This window comes from Mauremys reevesii, linkage group 7 (genome assembly GCF_016161935.1).
Source record: "Mauremys reevesii isolate NIE-2019 linkage group 7, ASM1616193v1, whole genome shotgun sequence".
Taxonomy (NCBI): Eukaryota; Metazoa; Chordata; order Testudines; family Geoemydidae; genus Mauremys; species Mauremys reevesii.
In genome coordinates this window covers 118,546,778-118,564,954 of record NC_052629.1, presented here as the reverse complement: position 1 = coordinate 118,564,954, position 18,177 = coordinate 118,546,778, and the positions used below count along the sequence as shown (strand labels likewise).

The window sequence follows — 18,177 nt, the reverse complement described above, 5'->3', positions numbered from 1 at the left end:
ATACCATCTTCCACCTGCAGATTTTAAAGATTATTTATTCCAAAGAGATGCTGCTGAAGAGCAAAGAGGAAGCTGTTAAAGGCACCAGTCCCCAACAGTTTGCTGATTCCCCTTTATTCCTATGGCCGCGGCAGAACTGTGGGAGGAATAGCAGCTTGGCCTTGACTCCCCCACTCTCAGCAGCAGGGAAGAACAGTGGAAGCAATATAAATAGCCATGTTTCAGAGCTTCAGCGGGTGTCATGGGATGAGCCAACGTACATAAGAATATAAGAACGGCCATACTGGGTCAGACCAAAGGTCCATCCAGCCTAGTATCCTGTCTACTGACAGTGGCCAATGCCAGGTGCCTCAGAAGGATTGAACCTAACAGGCAATGATCAAGTGATCTCTCTCCTGCCATCCAGATCCACCCTCTGACAAACAGAGGCTAGGGACACCATTCCTTACCCATCCTGGCTAATAGCCATTAATGGACTTAACCTCCATGAATTTATCTAGTTCTCTTTTGAACCCTGTTATAGTCCTAGCCGTCACAGCCTCCTCAGGTAAGGAGTTCCACAAGTTGACTGTGCGCTGTGTGAAGAAGAACTTCCTTTTATTTGTTTTAAACCTGCTGCCCATTAATTTCATTTGGTGGCCAGTAGTTCTTCTATTAAGGGAACAAGTAAATAACTTTTCTTTATTCACTTTCTTCACACCAGTCATGATTTTATATACCTCTATCATATTCCCCTCTTAGTCTCCTCTTTTCCAAGCTGAAAAGTCCTAGCCCAGGGGTAGGCAACCTATGGCACACGTGCTGAAGTCAGCACGCAAGCTGATTTTCAGTGGCACTCACACTGCCCGGATACTGGCCACTGTTCCGGGGGGGCTCTGCATTTTAATTTAATTTTAAATGAAGCTTCTTAAACATTTTAAAAAACTTATTTATTTTACATACAATAATAGTTTAGTTATATATTATAGACTTATAGAAAGAGACCGTCTAAAAACATTAAAATGTATTACTGGCACGCGAAACCTTAAATTAAGAGTGAATAAATGAAGACTCGGCACATCACTTTTGAAAGGTTGCTGACCTCTGTCCTAGTCTCTAATCTCTCCTCCTAAGGGACCCGTTCCAAACCCCTAATCATTTTAGTTGCCCTTCTCTGAACCTTTTCTAATGCCAGTATATCTTTTTTGATATGAGGAGACCACATCTGTACGCAGTATTCAAGATGTGGGCGTACCATAGATTTATATAAGGCAATAAAGATATTCTCCTTCTTATTCTCTATCCCCTTTATAATGATTACTAACATCCTGTTTGCTTTTTTGACTTCCACTGCACACTGCGTAGATGTCTTCGGCGAATTATCCATGATGACTCCAAGATCTTTTTCCTGATTAGTTGTAGCTAAATTAGCCCCAGCATATTGCATGTATAGTTGGGGTTATTTTTCCCAATGTGCATTACTTTACATTTATCCACATTAAATTTCATTTGCCATTTTGTTGCCCAATCACTTAGTTTTGTGTACAGTGTTCCCTCTTTGATATAATACACTGAGCTGGCCCTGGGCATTCACTGGACTGCAAGTCTTACTCACTGTCCAGCTGGGTTCCTTCCTCCGCCCACCTCACTACCAGGTTTACAATGTACTGCAGGTTAAATTCAACTTTTACTGACACTTGTGCAAACCCACTGCCCTTCAATAATGTTATTGTATTTCCATAGCGCCTAGGAGCCCAGTCAGACCAGGACCCCATTGTGCTAGGTGCGGTACAAAAACAGAACAAAAAGACAGTCTCTGCCCCACAAAGAACTTGTGTGATCACCGTGCCCTCAGTGGACCTGACAACCACAGCTGAGGCAAACTTAGTAGAAAGATCTTTTGAAGAGGCATAAGGAGGAAAACAATGCAACTCACTCTACGAAAACTCTTTGGACTCTGCAGAGGTGAGAGTTAACACAACCATAAAAACCTTATGTTTATCATTAACCTAGAATTTTGAATACACACAAGGCACAAAACTCCTGAGTATGAAAATGACATTTTCACACAGTAAAGCCACACCTTTATGATAAAAGATAGTTAGCAACCGGGCTGATGGGAGGAACTATGACTTCAGAAACAACACCCTTGAGCAAGTGTCTGTATATGTTTAATTGACCAGGCTGCTCTACTCTCACATACTACTCCAGGAAATAACTGTTCCCCGCCCCGTCCTGACTTGCTGCCGCTACGCAGCATGGGAACTCTGGGTTTTATGAATTGAACTCATACACTCCCACAAGATAAAGTCCAAGTAAATTAAACGATTTCCTGGTTGAAGTGTGAAGTTTCACTTTACTTTCTCTCCCCCTGAGCCCAAAATCTCTTAATAAACTCAAACTTCTGCTATGGTAGTACAAAACAACAACTCCCTTCTGCTACTACGTAATGGGCTGCAACTTTAAGAAAACTAATATTCAGAATCCCTCAAGCCCAAATGATAAACTGATGGCAAATAGCTCTTCTGTAATAAGCAAAGATAACCTGTATTATCTGAACACAAAGCACAGCTGGAAAATAAGTGAATTGCAAAATATTTAATGATACTCTCCTTCTGAATTCTGTTTAGTGCCTCGGATGTTGAGAAAATGAAAAACCACGAGACCTCTGCTTCACACACAACTGAATGTCAAAGCCCATCAATGCCATTATTTTTCCTTCACTGAGATGGACAGAGAGATGCATCTGACATAAGCAAACAGCAGTGATAGGAATAAGAATGCTTATTTCATATTCATAAAACAATAATCTGTTTGGACTAAGGAATGGCTGAAGGAAAAACAAATTAAGCTTCTCTTGGGTTTGGCATTAATTATTCCCTTTATATGAGTTAACAGATGTCAATATATAATATTTTGCTTGAAAAATATTTGTTAGTCAATATAATTTTTTTCATATATGACAAGTAAACACTTGCTAACATCAACTGATTGGATTAAATTCTGCCATTGTCAATTACACCATTTAAAACAATAGGAGCTTCAGTTGTTGAAAGAGATTAATTTCAGTCCCTCTTTTCAGTGAAGTTAACTACTTTTCAATGCATCATTGCATTTAGATTCCACTGTTCAGGTCAGTGCTGGAGGTCGGTCAATGGTAAAACAGAACTGCTTATAATTTCCTTAAGGTGACTTTGCATCTGTCTACTTATACAAACTTCTTCACTTTAATATCTGATTATATTTTATCCTTCCTGTGAGAGAGACGAATATCTCCATTTTACAGACTGGGAACTGAGGCACAAGGTAGATTAAAGTGACTTTCCCAAAGTCGCACATCAAGTCCGTGTCTGGGCTGGGAACTGAACCCAGATCTCCTGAGTTCCAGTCCAGTGCCCTATCCAGTCGACCACTGTTCCTACCCTGTCAATACCTTTTAGACTTTCAAGTACATTGGGTCCATCACCAGGGCTCCTAGAAAGTACTGTAATACAAATAATCAATAATAGGTCAGTGTTTTTCAACACCGGTGAGGACAAAAGAAGAATTTGGTGAGAACAAGTAACTGCTCACTGATCAGCACTCTACCAGGAGTTTGCTGATCAGCACTCCACTCCGCTCATCTGAGGGTGTCAAACAAGCCCCTTAGCACTGCTGTGGCACTGAAGACGCAACTTATTTTCTGCCTTATTATGTGAGAAAGAAGAGCAATGAAATCCCACTGATGCCTCCCAAGCAGCTTGGAAAACGAGGACAGAGACCAGAACTCTCCCTTCTTCATGCAGGTAGCCACAGGAAAGGGAAGAGAGCTCAACTTCTGCCAAGGCAGAGGCACCACAGGAATTTGTGCAAAGGAGACAGGCAAGTGGGGTCACAAGAAGAAAAACGCGGCCAGATTTTGGGCTGCTAGGGGAAAAAAAAACATTCAGCACCACTTCTACAGCCAGTCTGACAAATGCAGCACCGACTAGCTGGAAGACAGCAAACAAGGTCAGAATAGGATGAAAAGCTCAAATTTTAAAGTTGGTATTTCCATGGTTGGTGTTTTCCAAGAAACGTTACTAATTTCTTTTCTGACATGCCGCCATTAACAAGCAGACTTAGGAAACCTGTCAAACTACAAAAACATCATGAACTTCTCCTCAAACAGAATGTTCTCAGCTTTGCACTACCCACTTCCTTGCCCAATACTTTATAACAAATATACACTTCAAAGACATTTAAAGAGCGAGTCCTGTTTTAAAGTATATTTGATCATTTTCTGGAAGATTTAATTTCTTGTAGAGTCCCCAGCTAAAAGTTCAGAACAATATATTGTAGTCAGCTGCCCTCAGGGCAGCTTGTGGTTTATATAATTCTCAGAGGCTCTATCTTTAATAGGCCTGGAAACTCCCAAGAGCAAATTTTTATTTTCTTGGATAAGGTAGGAAACAGGTTAAAGCTTGTAGGGTAATTAAAAACTGACTACTGACTCCAAGTACTATACTAAACATCATAACCCATGGGGATCAAAGCTCAATATGCTTTTAATTAAGAAATGGAAAAGGCTCATTAGATCATCTTTTCCATCTCCCTGTAAATGCAGAAAATAGTATTCAGATTGAGGAAGGACCCGATATTAAACTGCCATTTGTTTACTGAAAAGAAAAAAATATAAAATGTTTATTTTTAAATTGGCAATAAGCTTCTCTGTGACCATAAGATGCACAGAAATAAGGATGGTCACACGTACATAATGAGTTTAGCCTCTAGTTTGTCCAAACCTGGTACAGTTGATTTGTGCCTGTGGATACGTCTACACAGCAGCCAGACACCTGCAGCTGGCCAGTGCCAGCCGACTTGGGATCACAGGGCTCAGCTGCGGGGCTCTTTCATTGCTGTGTAGGCTTCAGGGCTGGAGCCCGGGCTCTAGGATTGTGCGAGGAAGTCTACCCAGCAGTGAAACAGCTCCACAGCCCAAGTCCCGTGAACCCGATTCGGCTGGCACGGGCCAGCCACGTGTTTTTCTTTGCTGTGTACCCTGTGTTTAATAGGAGACTGATACACCGCTATATGTCCTCAGAAATCCTATTTGAATCCCACACATTTTCTTCATAAATTACTGCTGAAAATGAAAGCTGAATTTCAGCTGATATCATGCTGACTTGAAACAGTGTCACTAATGGCCATGGAGCCAAAAGGATAAAAGCTAAATCAGTGAAATCACAGGGCTGACGAGAGGTATCAGAAGTGCCTCACTGAAACCAGACAAAGCCCCTCTAGGTGACTAAAACATAAAAGCTGGGGAACGTTGACTGGTGCGCAGGGACAGAGTCAAAGGATCTGAGGTTAATAACTTAAAAATGGATGATGAGCAGTAATTTCTATAAGATTCAAAATCTAAAGTGGACAAAGCCAAAACCACCCCTTGTACTTATGCGCTACAGCATCTGACATTCCTATTAGTTAAATGCCCTCCGGCAGATAAGTGTCCTGCTGAAAACTATTCTAGAAAAAGTACTTGCCCACTGGGATACTAAGCAGTCAGGAGTGGGAAGCAAAGGGAAATGGTCAGAAAGTGAATGAGAGAACAAAGGGAGAGAGAAATAAAACAAAACAGGAAAAGGCCTGCAAAGTAAGAAAATTCATTCAGTGAAAAGAGAGAGACAGAGAGACAATACACAAAGGGTAACGTAAAAATATAAAAAAAGAAGGAGATAAAGGGACAAACAGGAGAAGGTTAAGTAAATGAAATGAAGAAAGGAAAAATGAAATAAAAAATATAGAGACATGAGCTATGGAGCATTCAGGCTCGTGACTTGAACATCTCGGGCTGGACTCTCACACGGTAAAATGGTATAGATCCATTGAGCTATGCCAGTTATCTCCACTGAAATCAGAGTGAAGATCTGGAGAAGGATGGTGATAGTCAGTCAGATATTAATGAGAGGTACAGAAATGCCTCTGAATAATATTAATTAATTAAACTGGATACATGTCTCATCAAAATCAGCACATGCAGAGCACCTAGGAAATCTGCAGTCACAATGATAGCGTTAGAGCACATCTGACTTTATTCCATAATCATCACTGCAGTACGTTGTCGAGGCAAGACCACACCATACTTATCTGTGAGTCTCTATGTTGCAATTTAGTCTCCAAATCTCTACCTCTATTCAGTCCTTGATTACTGTATTAGACACCCATCTCTGAATAATACAGACAAATGTCAAACCCTTTTCTTTTTTTAAAAAAATCTGTGACTCTAGTACTCACAAAAGTGAGGGAGGATCTAGCAGTGCTGACCAGTCTCAGGCGTAGTGCAGATAACTGTTCAAATCTCTCCTCTCTAAGATAATTCTGCGCCCCCCCCCCCCACCCACACCCTGACTGCAGCACCTTTTGCTTTTTTTTTTTGTGTTCTCAAGCAGAGACTGCTGTGCTGTTGTGGCTCAGAGTCCTGACACCAGTAGCCAGCCCACAAGCACAAAGCTTCATCAGCCCTACTACTTCCTTGCAGGCAGGCACCCCAGCCCTTCTTCCCCCCAAGCAGCTCTGCACACACACACAAACACAGAAACATCATCAATCAATCACGTTCAGAACATCACAAGCTTTCATAAAAGACCTCACTTGAAATAGTTTATACACAATATGACTGTACGATTGCTCATTCTTTGGGGTTCAGTCTCCCCCATGGGGTGGGTGGACCTAGGGTAGACTGTCACACCACAGGTTGTGGTTGTGTGTGCCTTTCTTCACCATTCCATTCACATGGCCACCCACTTTCCCACCTTTCAGCAGGGACTCTCTATCTCTCTCAAAACTCCCATGCCCCATGCCAGCCCCCCACCCCAACATTCCCTCCCACCTAGGGCTCACTTCCCACACTACTCCCCCCCCTGGGCCTCCCCCTGCCTGGCCCTGTGCATGCTAAGGACTGTCTGTTCATGACCTTCTTCCCCTTCCTCTGCCCCTGCCCTGCCCTTCTTTCTCTCTTTCTCAGGGAGATGGGTCAGGTCTAAATAAATTTCATTAGATGAATTTGAGAGATGATGAGGGGGAATGCTAGAATAGAAGGCAGGCATTAATAAGTGCCATTGTTGAATTGTTGTTTGACAGACAGCAGAGACAGAGAGAGAGAGAGGCTGCTGATGGTGCTGGCAGGGGCTGGATTTGTGCCCTTCTGCCCCCTTTCTCTGGTTTCTGATTTACCCCCCAGGCTAATGATGCCTAGAACATTCCCTGAAATTTAGAATTGATCAGATGTGGCATCAAAAATAATTAATAATATAGAGAGAGAGAGAGAGAGAGAGAGATGCCCCTTGAAGTGGTCACAAGGCCCTCCTGTAAGCTCCATTTTGTGTATTATAGCATAGTAGAGAGAGATCTAACTGCCGCTCGGCGAGCACGAACATGACAATGATAATGGGAATGCCCCTAGATAAATATGATTGGATTTTTTTATTCCTCCCATTTTATAGATGGGGACCTGGGGCACAGAGAGATTAAACATGGGAGTTGGGTGGTGGGAGGTTGGTGAGAACTGTGAGTGCCAGAACTGAAAGTGCCTCCCAGTCCCTCCGTGTCTCACCATGACCATCAACTCAAGGGTCTGCAGACCACAGATTGAAAACCACTGTTTTCAGACCATGTCTCTGAAAGTATCTCAAGTTCTCCAAAAAATCATCATTTCTATTATTTTAGCATTTACTGATTTTTTTAGACATATTACCTATTATATATTACATTAGGAAACATTCTGTAGAAAGATAATTATTTTACCTTAGGATCAGCAGTGAGCAATTTGAATGCCTGATAGACTTGTGCTTCCTTCACACCTCCACCAAGATCCAGGAAGTTGGCTGGCTTTCCACCATTAAGGGAAATGATATCACAGGTTGCCATAGCAAGACCAGCTCCATTCACTGTAATTGTAAGAGTCAGAGGCTGATATTTTACAAAAGGGAATTCAGACTTGTGAAATGCGATTTAACTATCACACATCAGTTCAAGGCACAGACTAGTCCTAAAACTTCACTTATTTCCGGCTCCACTTGATTTGCTTCAAAAAACACCAGCACCTGAATTTTTCAGGAGTGACTTAGTTGACATAAATGAACAAAATCATATGAAGGGCATCCTGTACAAAAAAAACCCAAAACTTCTGAGAAAAGGGATTTCATAATAATTAAAGAGGATTACGCACCACACATGTAACTGCACACAAATATCCCCCTCAGAGTAAAGGACAAAAGTTATTCTGAGCCTAGCAGAAACCCAAAGTAAAGTATCCTTCACTTATTACTGATCCCCTAATTCCCCTGCCACACTTACAAACCATGTCTAATTTCATTAACCTTGGTAAGACTAATACTGCATTACAAAATATTTTAAAACTGAATATTCATTTTAACAAAAGTGTTCAAATCATGAAAATTCTTACACGATGTTCAAAAAGGGTAATGCTTTCTTCTATTAAAATGTCTTGACACACTGGCATCCCATATCCTTTGCTACTTTACATGCTGCTAGTGTTGCAAGGACATTAACTCATCCGGGTGAAATGAATCCGAATGGTTTGGTACATTAAAGTTATTGCTTCTGTACAAAATAAGTCTTTTTATATCACATGTAATTTTATGCAAGTTTCTACTGTACAGAAGAGAACCATAAGGATGAGGTCTCAGGCACTGAATACGATGATACTGATGGTTTAATGAGCTACACTTTTTTTTTAATGTTAGTTCCTTTAAAAGATTAAGACCAATGCAGTTTCAAAGCAATGAATTGGTTCTACTGCAACCTGAGGATCTTTCAAATAAGTGGGTAGAGCATAAATCTAAGCACTATAATCTGTGGGCAGTAACAGAAGTTATATTACCTCCATATACCACTCCTCCATCTCTGGAGGATAAACCATTTTAGCTAATTCGGATCAAAATGATGAAGTCAATTCTTTTCAGAATAAAATGTTCTGGCTTAAACAATTTACATGAAACTAAAAATGTTTTACATAATTTAAATTTTTACCTATTTTACTTCTATGAAAAACGGAATTTCAGTTAAAACAAAGGTTTCAACATAATGCAAGATTTATCAGTTACTGTTTGACACGAGAAATATTGAGATGTCAAGGGAGCCAAATTTACATTGTGAGAAACCAATCCAGTTTGATTTTGATTTTGTTTTTTAAAGCCTTTTAAATAGTATTTTCTGATTTTTTTAAATAATTCCCCCCGCCTCCCCTGCACCCACTGTTGATATCTAGAAGGGTCATCTGGGCTAACCTGAAAATAGCAGCGCTAAACATGCACAGACTTGCATATCAACCTCACCCCCTTTTTAAACTATGTGCGCACTCCTGCCTGCTGCCCCTTCAATTTCAGCTTCATGTTTGCTGTTGGTAGTACTGGTATTACTTATTACTACTATTACCTTCTTACAGAATTTGGTGAAGTGCAGGCAACATCAGCAAAACAATAAAAAGGACTATTCACTCAAAGTGCTGTCAAAAAGTAGAATGAAAAACAAAACACACAAATCAAGCAAATTTTATAAATTGAGAAAGCATATACTTGTCTTTAATCTCTTTCAGTCACAGTAATACTCACTATATGACTAACAATCAACCAATAAGCTAACAATCTTAGGGGTCACTTGTAACAGTAGATACAGTGTCATCAGATGGAAATGTGATTTTTGAATTGGTGGTGTCACTTTAAAGAGTTCACTGGTAATAAAATAGGACTGGATCCTGAAAACAATTAAGCATGTGAGTAATTGTATGTATTTAGATTATTACTCAATTGTAAACATTTCTGACAATACTCTCTGTAAATGACTGTAAACAGAAACAGATTAGTCAACTGATATTGAAAACTCTGAATTGTTAACTGGTTACCCCAAGATAATTGACCAAGACAGACTGCTTTTCTTACCAAAGCAAGCAATGTTCCCATCCAGTCCTATGTACTTTAAGTCATATTTGGCAGCTTCATTTTCCATAGGCTCATTCTCAGACTTGTCATCCATGGCAAATATCTCTTTTTGCCTAAACTCAGCATTGTCGTCAAAGTTTATCTTGGCATCAAAGCAAACAACTAAATGAAGAGGGGAAAAATCATCAGATTATGGATATTGAATGGTCATTTTGAATTCAGAAATTCACCACCGTGTGTGTAATGTCACATAAAAGTGCAATATTCTTTCATAATTATGTACTAAGGCCCTGATTTTGCTTCCATAGTAATCAAGAGAAGTTTTGGAAAGCAGGACTAGGGCTCTAAAACACATTTTCCCACAGTCCAGGCATGGGTGATGGCAGTGCAAGCTTCCCCACGCAATAATGTCAAGGTGTCTTAAGTTATGGGTTGTGGAAACCACTTCTAGAGGTAGGAGAACAGTTTGTGTTCATGCTCATTTTAACAGCCCCGTCCATAAAGATGTCAGTTACGAGGGTGGTTTTCATGATCTATACAGTTGTAGTGACCCCAACAAATCATTTCATCCATTAGCAAACTTGTAGGTCCTCCAACCTCAAAGTGTTACAACTTTTCGAAACGATCATAATGGATTTAAAGTCAAATGCAGAGTCATATATTTTATATATATATATATATATATACACACACACACACACACATATACACCCCCCACATACATTAAGTAGCTCCATAGTAGATAAACTTTTTCTCCGGTTATATTCTTTATTTTACAGTCTTGCAAACTCTTCCTTTAAAGAAATTAACAACAGTTTTAAGTATACATTAAGCATGATCAACACATAACTTTTTACAAATAAAGACAACGGGAAAGTACATACAAGGCTTTTCTTCAACTTGAACATCTGTTGCACTAAGCAGCAACTAAACAGGACTATATTTAATAATAGTAATGGGCTATTTTAATTCTAAGGGTGAAAAATGAGTTTACTATGACCGGATATGAGGAACACTGACTGACTACATTTATGGGTTTTGCAAAGGCAAACATCTTAATAGATTAAAAATTGTGATAGTAAAAATAAGAATATATACAGATTACTTTATTATCTCAGCACTAATGATCTCTGGTTTGGACGTTTACTAGAAATTAATGACTGGCTAGAGCAATTGATGTTTTGCAGCAAGCCAGCCAGACTAACTGCATGGAAACCATTAAAGCTATTATTATAATATTAAATTGATAGCAATGTTTGTCTGTATCTATTGTGTTTTCAGCTGTGTCTTGCCACTGTTGTGTGCACACATGCACAGACATACGCACAGAGAAAACAAAAGAGAATGCCATATAGGAAAGTATTAGTCTTACTTCCTGATGGAATAGTTTTGTTTTAATTCTTTTAAATAAAATAATTTGCTGCCCTTGACTCACAATCAATACTGGAATAAATTACAATAGCTCAAGACCAGTCTCAGCTACTGCAGTTTTGGAGAACTACTTACTAGTGTACATATGTGATAAATATCCCATGGAAGATTCTAGATCTTACCCTATAATAAGTACAAAATTATGCAAGTATGTCATATGGGAATCTGCTAGAATAAGAAATACGTGAAGTTAATAATATGCTTTCCAACGTACTAGTAATGCATTAATTTTTGTTTACAATGAATTAGGGCCTATACCAACATCAGAACCATACAACCAATTTCCCTTTTCAAATGCTACCTGACTTATTTAATGAAACGATCCAGAGCTAGATTAAAATGCAGTTTTGGGGGCCCTTGGTCTTCCATTCTAAATTTACCTTAGACGTAAACATTTTCAATGTCACATTAACGGAATCTTATTTCTGTGGAACATTCATCTTTAACAAAAGGCCATGCTACGTACAAAGTAGCAAGAAAAAAAACCCACCCATTAATATTTATCAAACAATTTTCACCATCAAAAGCACATTGTTACACGCATGATAGATTATACAAATGAATTTTCCTTCTGAACAAATATCAAAGAAAGCTTCAATACTTCTATTCATGGAGAGTTTTTGTTGTTTGTTTTAGTAATAAAAGATTTGGGGAGTTGCTAATTCAACAGCTTATACCGAGAACAAAAAAATAATAAATAAATAAATACTAATAAATAAATATTGAGTTATAGGCCTTTGACCCAAAAGTGTTAACAAAGGAATGTGTTACAAAATGAGACAAAAGGAAACAAACAGGACAATGCATTTCATAACAGAAATGCAGACATAAGTGAAAAATAAAAGCAGCAAAAAATAAGCCCATCTGAATTGTTATTTTGATAAGAAAAAACTCTCTTCATGTGCAGGATAAATTTTCAGGATAAATAATTGCAATAAGCTATTCAAATGTGCCTAGACACAGAAGGGTGTGTTGTTGGGTTTTTGTTCTTTTTTGTTAAGTTTTTAAAGGATGAAATGCTGCAGGCATCCTCTGCTGTGAACAAAGCAGAAATCGGACAGAGGGAGAATTCCCTGCATCTCTGCCACTCAGGCAGTTCCTGCAGGCACTGTGCTCCTGCTACACTCACCAGGTATAGAGGAGTGGGAAAAAGTGGTGCGGCCACTGCGACAGTCCTTCTGAGGATGCAAGCTTCCCCACGCAACCTCCTGCACCCTCAGTCACTCCTGAAAAGCTCAGAGGCTGTCCCAGCTACATCAATTCTTCCCAACTGCCGTGAACCTCATCAGTAGAAGGTACTGACCTGGCTCCCCGCATCAATCTCCCAGCTACAGAGCACGATCTGTTCAAGAGCACCAATACCTGCACTTAGAGCAAGGCTACACTTGCAGCTGTACAGCGCTGGGAGTTAAAGCTGTCTTTGTACAGCTGCGTAGGGAAAGCGCTGCAGTGTGGCCACACTGACAGCTACCAGCACTGCAGTGTGGCCACATTTGCAGCGGTGTTGGGAGTGGTGCATTATGGGCAGCTATCCCAGCGTTCAAGTGGCTGCAACGTGCTTTTCAAAAGGGTGGGGCGGGGTGGAGTGTGACAGGGAGCGTGGGGGAGACAGAGTGAGTGGATTTTTGGAGCTGACACTGTGTGTCAGCTCCCTGCCTTGCAAGTTCTAAGGACTTGAAGATACACAGCACCAACCTTCAATCATTTTAAAAGTTTGGACCCCTTCCCCCACCTCTCTCTCATTCACTAAATGCAAATAGCTTAGGACCAGATAAGCAGCTGCTCCAAAAAGGACCCCACCTTCCCCTCTCCGGGCTGCTTCTCTCCTCAAGCAAACACTAGCTATGGACATTCATCCCCCTGCCTGCCTCTGCTCGAGCAAACAGTAGCTGTGTTTCTTTTTTAGATAAGCAGCTCCGGGAGCCCCGAGAGGCATCACAACAAAACAAAGAGTGTTATCTTTACTTAAAAAGCATTATGGGAAGGTTCTGGAGGTCAGTTACAGCGTAGTAAGATTAATCACTGTTTACACTGGCACCCCAGCGCTGCAAGAGCAGCGCTATAGTCGTTATTCCCCAGGCCGAGGTGGAGTACAGCCAGCGCTGTAGCCAGGGAGATACAGCGCTGTATGTGCCTTGCCAGTGTGGACGGGGAGTAAGTTACAGCGCTGTAAAGGCACCACCAGCGCTGAAACTCTCAAGTGTAGCCAAGCCCTTACTCATTACTCAGCTTCCCGATGCTCCTTCTAACCCATTGCAGAATCTACATGCTACCATCACTCTTTGCCCCAGCTTCAGGTCAGATGCGTCCCCCGAACATCAGACACTGGCCTCTCTGCTCCCACACGCCCATCAGATTCAGGCACAGCCTTAGCCTTTTATGCTGGAGTTCTCAACAGAGCGATTTCTCAACAATTCTCTAGCAGCAGCAGGTCCGCACAGCCGAAAGACGAACCGTGCAGCAAACTCTCCCTATGCAGCAATAAGGGTGACCAGATGTCCCGATTTTATAGGGACAGTCCCGATTTTGGGGTCTTTTTCTTATATAGGCTCCTATTACCCCCCCCCCCCACTCCCATCCTGATTTTTCACATTTGCAGTCTGGTCACCCTAGCAGCAATCCACAGCTTTGGGCTTATTTCGCATGCAAATCTTGAACCAGAGAATTCGGCCCTTAACGTCTTCTAATTTAAGTGAAAACGTTCTAGAAAAAAAATCTTTAGTATGCAAATGGCATATTATTTGGTAATTGAGTCCTGCCTGTTACTAGCCCAGGATTGTTCCCCAATGTTTATTTACTTGTTTGAAGATCTCGTGCCTCTTTAAAGGTCTGATATGCTAAGCCCTGTTCATCACAATCCTATTGTAACAAAGCTGCCACTTCCTGAGCAGCCTCTTGTGGCTGGAGTTTACTTTGCAGCAGCCTCCCTCTGTTCTTCCTTCTCAGGGCCCCTTACAGCCTCTATCGTAAGTCTTACACCCTCTGCCTGGGGCAGGTTTAATGCCCACAGGCAATTCCAAACAGTCCATCATTGCCATCCTACTGGCTCTTCCGCCATCCACATGGAGCTCTTCACAGGGTCACTTCTCATAGCTGTCTCTCCCTGGAGTCTGGCCTTTTGGCTCTGGCTTCCTTCTCGGGCTAGTGTCTCCCCATTTGAGGGAGAAAGCAGTTGATATACTGCCCTCATCCAGAGAGATCCTCCGAATTGCTGGAAGAGAGAGAACCCTGCCCCATGCTAAACTACAAGGCTCCTGATCTTGGGCCTTAAAAGAACAATGTCCTGAGGCTTTCCCCCCATCCAACTCAAAATTTCCTGGGACTGCAGCCTCTCTTCTGTTACACCAGGCCATTTGCTGGGCCTTTGATCATTCCAACTCCCTGGAATGGGGTCTTCTGGCCTCCTCCTACTCTTAAAGAGCCAGTATACCCCATTATACGTATCAAGAGAATTTGGACCCCACATCTTGAAGTGATCCAAACAAGATAACCATTTTCAGTGTACATTTCAATACCTTGCTCTTACTCAAATTATTTGACTATGCATCCCCATTTTAGTGAATGGAAAAACCATAGAGTCATAGATTTTTAAGGCCAGAAGGAACCACTAGATCATCTAGTATGACCTTCTGTATATCACAGACCACCAGCACCACCCAGCACTCACACACTAAACAAAAACCCTGTTCACCTTACTCCAATTCGTTCTAGTGAAGCCAATAGGATTTTTCACATAAATGAGGCAAGCAAAATTTGGTCTACTGGGGTTCCTGAGGGCAGAGTTCCTCTTTTATGTTTAAAACTTGGCTTCTGGTGGAAATACATTGGACAACAGACCTGGCTTTGTACCATGGAAAAAAAGTTTCACAAACTGGGTGAAAACTTAATAAAGCTATGATTGATTGATGGGAATTTTACTTAAATGTGTTAAACTGAATAAGATTTATAAAATAAAGGTCATTAATCCACTTCTATGTCATTAGTGCATCTTAGATGAACTAGAAACCAAGCATCCAATACTGTACTAAAATTCTCAAATTGTATTTTCCACTCTGAAATACTGTTGTTCGTTTTCCAAATGCAAAATCTATACAAAATACTTTAGGGTTTTTGAAAACAACAGAAAATAAAAACAAAACAACCCCACCAACAACCACCAAAAACATGCTCTTGTATCAAGGCAGCATTTATAAATTTTGGTAATTAATCATTTTTTCCTAATTCAGTTTTATTTGACTACTGCTCATTATACTCAAAACACACACATACACTTGATCATGATTATAATTCAATCTCTGAATTACTGTCACACAGAATTGTCAGCAAATTATTTCTACTGATGTTTGTTTTAAAAATGTCACTTTGTGATACTGCATGTTGATGTCCAAAAAGCTGAACAAAAAACAACTTAGCTGCAACAACACTTATCAAGTGGGGTTTTTGTTTGCTTAAGTTTCTAGTAGTCACTAATACCAACAAAATTTCAATCTAAAGCACAGAAAAAGTCTATTGTCTACTACTCTGCCAATTCTTCTGTGTTTGATTTAATGCATAAAAGACTGTTGGCCAGTTGGACAAAAAATTGTTACAGTCTCTACTCACAACCGAGTTCTTGAATTTCTGAGCAAAGGGAGCCAAACTATATTAAAACTATTCTATTTAGTTTTTAATGAAAAGAAGTTTCTGTACAAAGTAATTGTGGACAATTAAAAAGCTTGTATTTAGCACCACTCCTTCCAAAGGAGCTGATGAAGATGCTGTCTGACACGGTGACTATCTTTTCCTATTGGAACGGAAGATTTCAACAGCCATGATGACAATGCCTGCTGCTGTAATAACCCAAAATCTCCCCTCTACATTTTCTACCTTCAGTTTCTAATCTCTGGACCTATATGGACAATCAGTCATATCCTGAATGTGATTTTACGGCTCTACATATACAAGAAACACCCCTGCACTGACCACCACTTCCTAAAGGCACAAATCAAATCCCTCCCAGTTGCTAGACAAGTAAACACAAACCAGAACAGTCTGCCCACAAAGCTTAAATTCCAAAATATCCTCACAGATAAATCTACCCCACTAGCAAGCCAACCTGATTGCCTTCTATGATGAGATAACTGGCTCTTTGGATATGAGGAAAATAGTGGATGTGATATATCTTTACTTTAGCAAGGCTTTTGATACCGTCTCCCACAGTATTCTTGCCAGCAAGTTAAAGAAGTATGGATTAGATGAATGGACTATAAGGTGGATAGAAAGCTGGCTAGATTGTCGGGCTCAACGGGTAGTGATCAACAGCTCGATGTCTAGTTGGCAGCCGGTATCAAGCGGAGTGCCCCAAGAGTCAGTCCTGGGGCCGGTTTTGTTCAACATCTTTATTAATGATTGGGTTGATGGAATTAATTGCACCCTCAGCAAGTTCACGGATGACACTAAGCTGGGGGGAGAGGTAGATATGCTGGAGGGTAGGGAGAGGGTCCAGAGTGACCTAGATAAATTGGAGGATTGGGCCAAAAGAAATCTGATGAGGTTCAACAAGGAAGAATCCTATGCACTGCTACAGGCTGGGGAACGACTGGCTAAGCAGCAGTTCTGCAGAAAAGGACCTGGGGATTACAGTGGACAAGAAGCTGAATATGAGTCAGCAGTATGCCCTTGTTGCCAAGAAAGCCAACGGCATATCGGGCTGTATTAGTAGGAGCACTGCCAGCAGATGGAGGGAAGTGATTATTCCCCTCTATTAGGCGCTGGTAAGGCCACACCTGGAGTATTGTGTCCAGTTTTGGTCCCCCCACTACAGAAGGGATGTGGACAAATTGGAGAGTCCAGTGGAGGGCAACGAAGATGATTAGGGGGCTGGGGTACATGACTCACGAGGAGAGTCTGGGGGAACTGGGGTTATTTAGCCTGCAGAAGAGACGAGTGAGGGGGGATTTGATAGCAGCCTGCAGGGAGGTTCCAAAGAGGAAGGAGCTAGGCTGTTCTCACTGGTGGCAGATGACAGAACAAGAAGCAATGGTCTCAAGTTGCAGTGGGGGAGATCTAGGTTGGATATTAGGAAACACTATTTCACTAGGAGGGTGGTGAAGCACTGGAATGGGTTACCCAGGGAGGTGGTGGAATCTCCTTCCTTAGAGGTTTTTAAGGCCCAGCTTGACAACGCCCTGTCTGGGATGATTTAGCTGGTTTTGGTCCTGCTTTGAGCAGGGGATTGTACTAGATGACCTCCTGAGGTCTCTTCCAACCCTGATATTCTATGACACTCATTAACCACATCCACTGACACACTGTCACTCAAGTATCCACTCCCTTCCTATCAAACCCAGAATTCCACATCATTCTCCACTAAACTGCAGCAGAGGAAGTGGGAGGGAAGAAAACATGAGTGTTGATGGAAGAAAACAAGTGCACATTATAAAGAGGTTCTGTCACAGAAATGTGTGTGTGTCTCTATGGTTAGATCATGGAAGAGGTAAAGAAATTCCATCTCTCCTCCATCACAGGCTCGGCTAAATCTTCACCTGTTGAACTATTCTGGGCCAGCACTTCTCATATTTAATAGAATAACTCCCAAGCATGACATAGTATCAGCTGGCCCTGAAGCCATGTCCCCAATGACTTTCCAAATACTGCCCACTATCCAAACTCCTTCCATTTTGGAGCAAGCTAATTAGAAAACTCTCCAAGGGCCATCTCCATCTTCACATAAACATAGCCAGTTTCTTGGATCCCTCCCTGTCAGTTTTCTGGCCAGGACAGCAAATAGAGATGGGGCTGATGTTAATGAAGGCTGATCTTTTGCTGTTTATGAAACATATTTATGGGCCATGCATCTACAATCCTA

General features: G+C 41.1%; 1 protein-coding gene across 1 annotated transcript in view; it reads right to left on the bottom strand.

Annotated features, from left to right (window-relative positions):
* SUCLG2 (succinate-CoA ligase GDP-forming subunit beta) overlaps positions 1-18,177 on the bottom strand; it is a 215,016-nt gene that overhangs the window by 73,457 nt on the left and 123,382 nt on the right. The window contains exons 8-9 of the mRNA XM_039482509.1: positions 9,900-10,061; positions 7,744-7,886 (exon numbers count right to left, since the gene is read on the bottom strand). Of these exons, the coding sequence (XP_039338443.1) occupies positions 7,744-7,886; positions 9,900-10,061 (305 nt within the window). The remainder of the gene's footprint in view (positions 1-7,743; positions 7,887-9,899; positions 10,062-18,177) is intronic.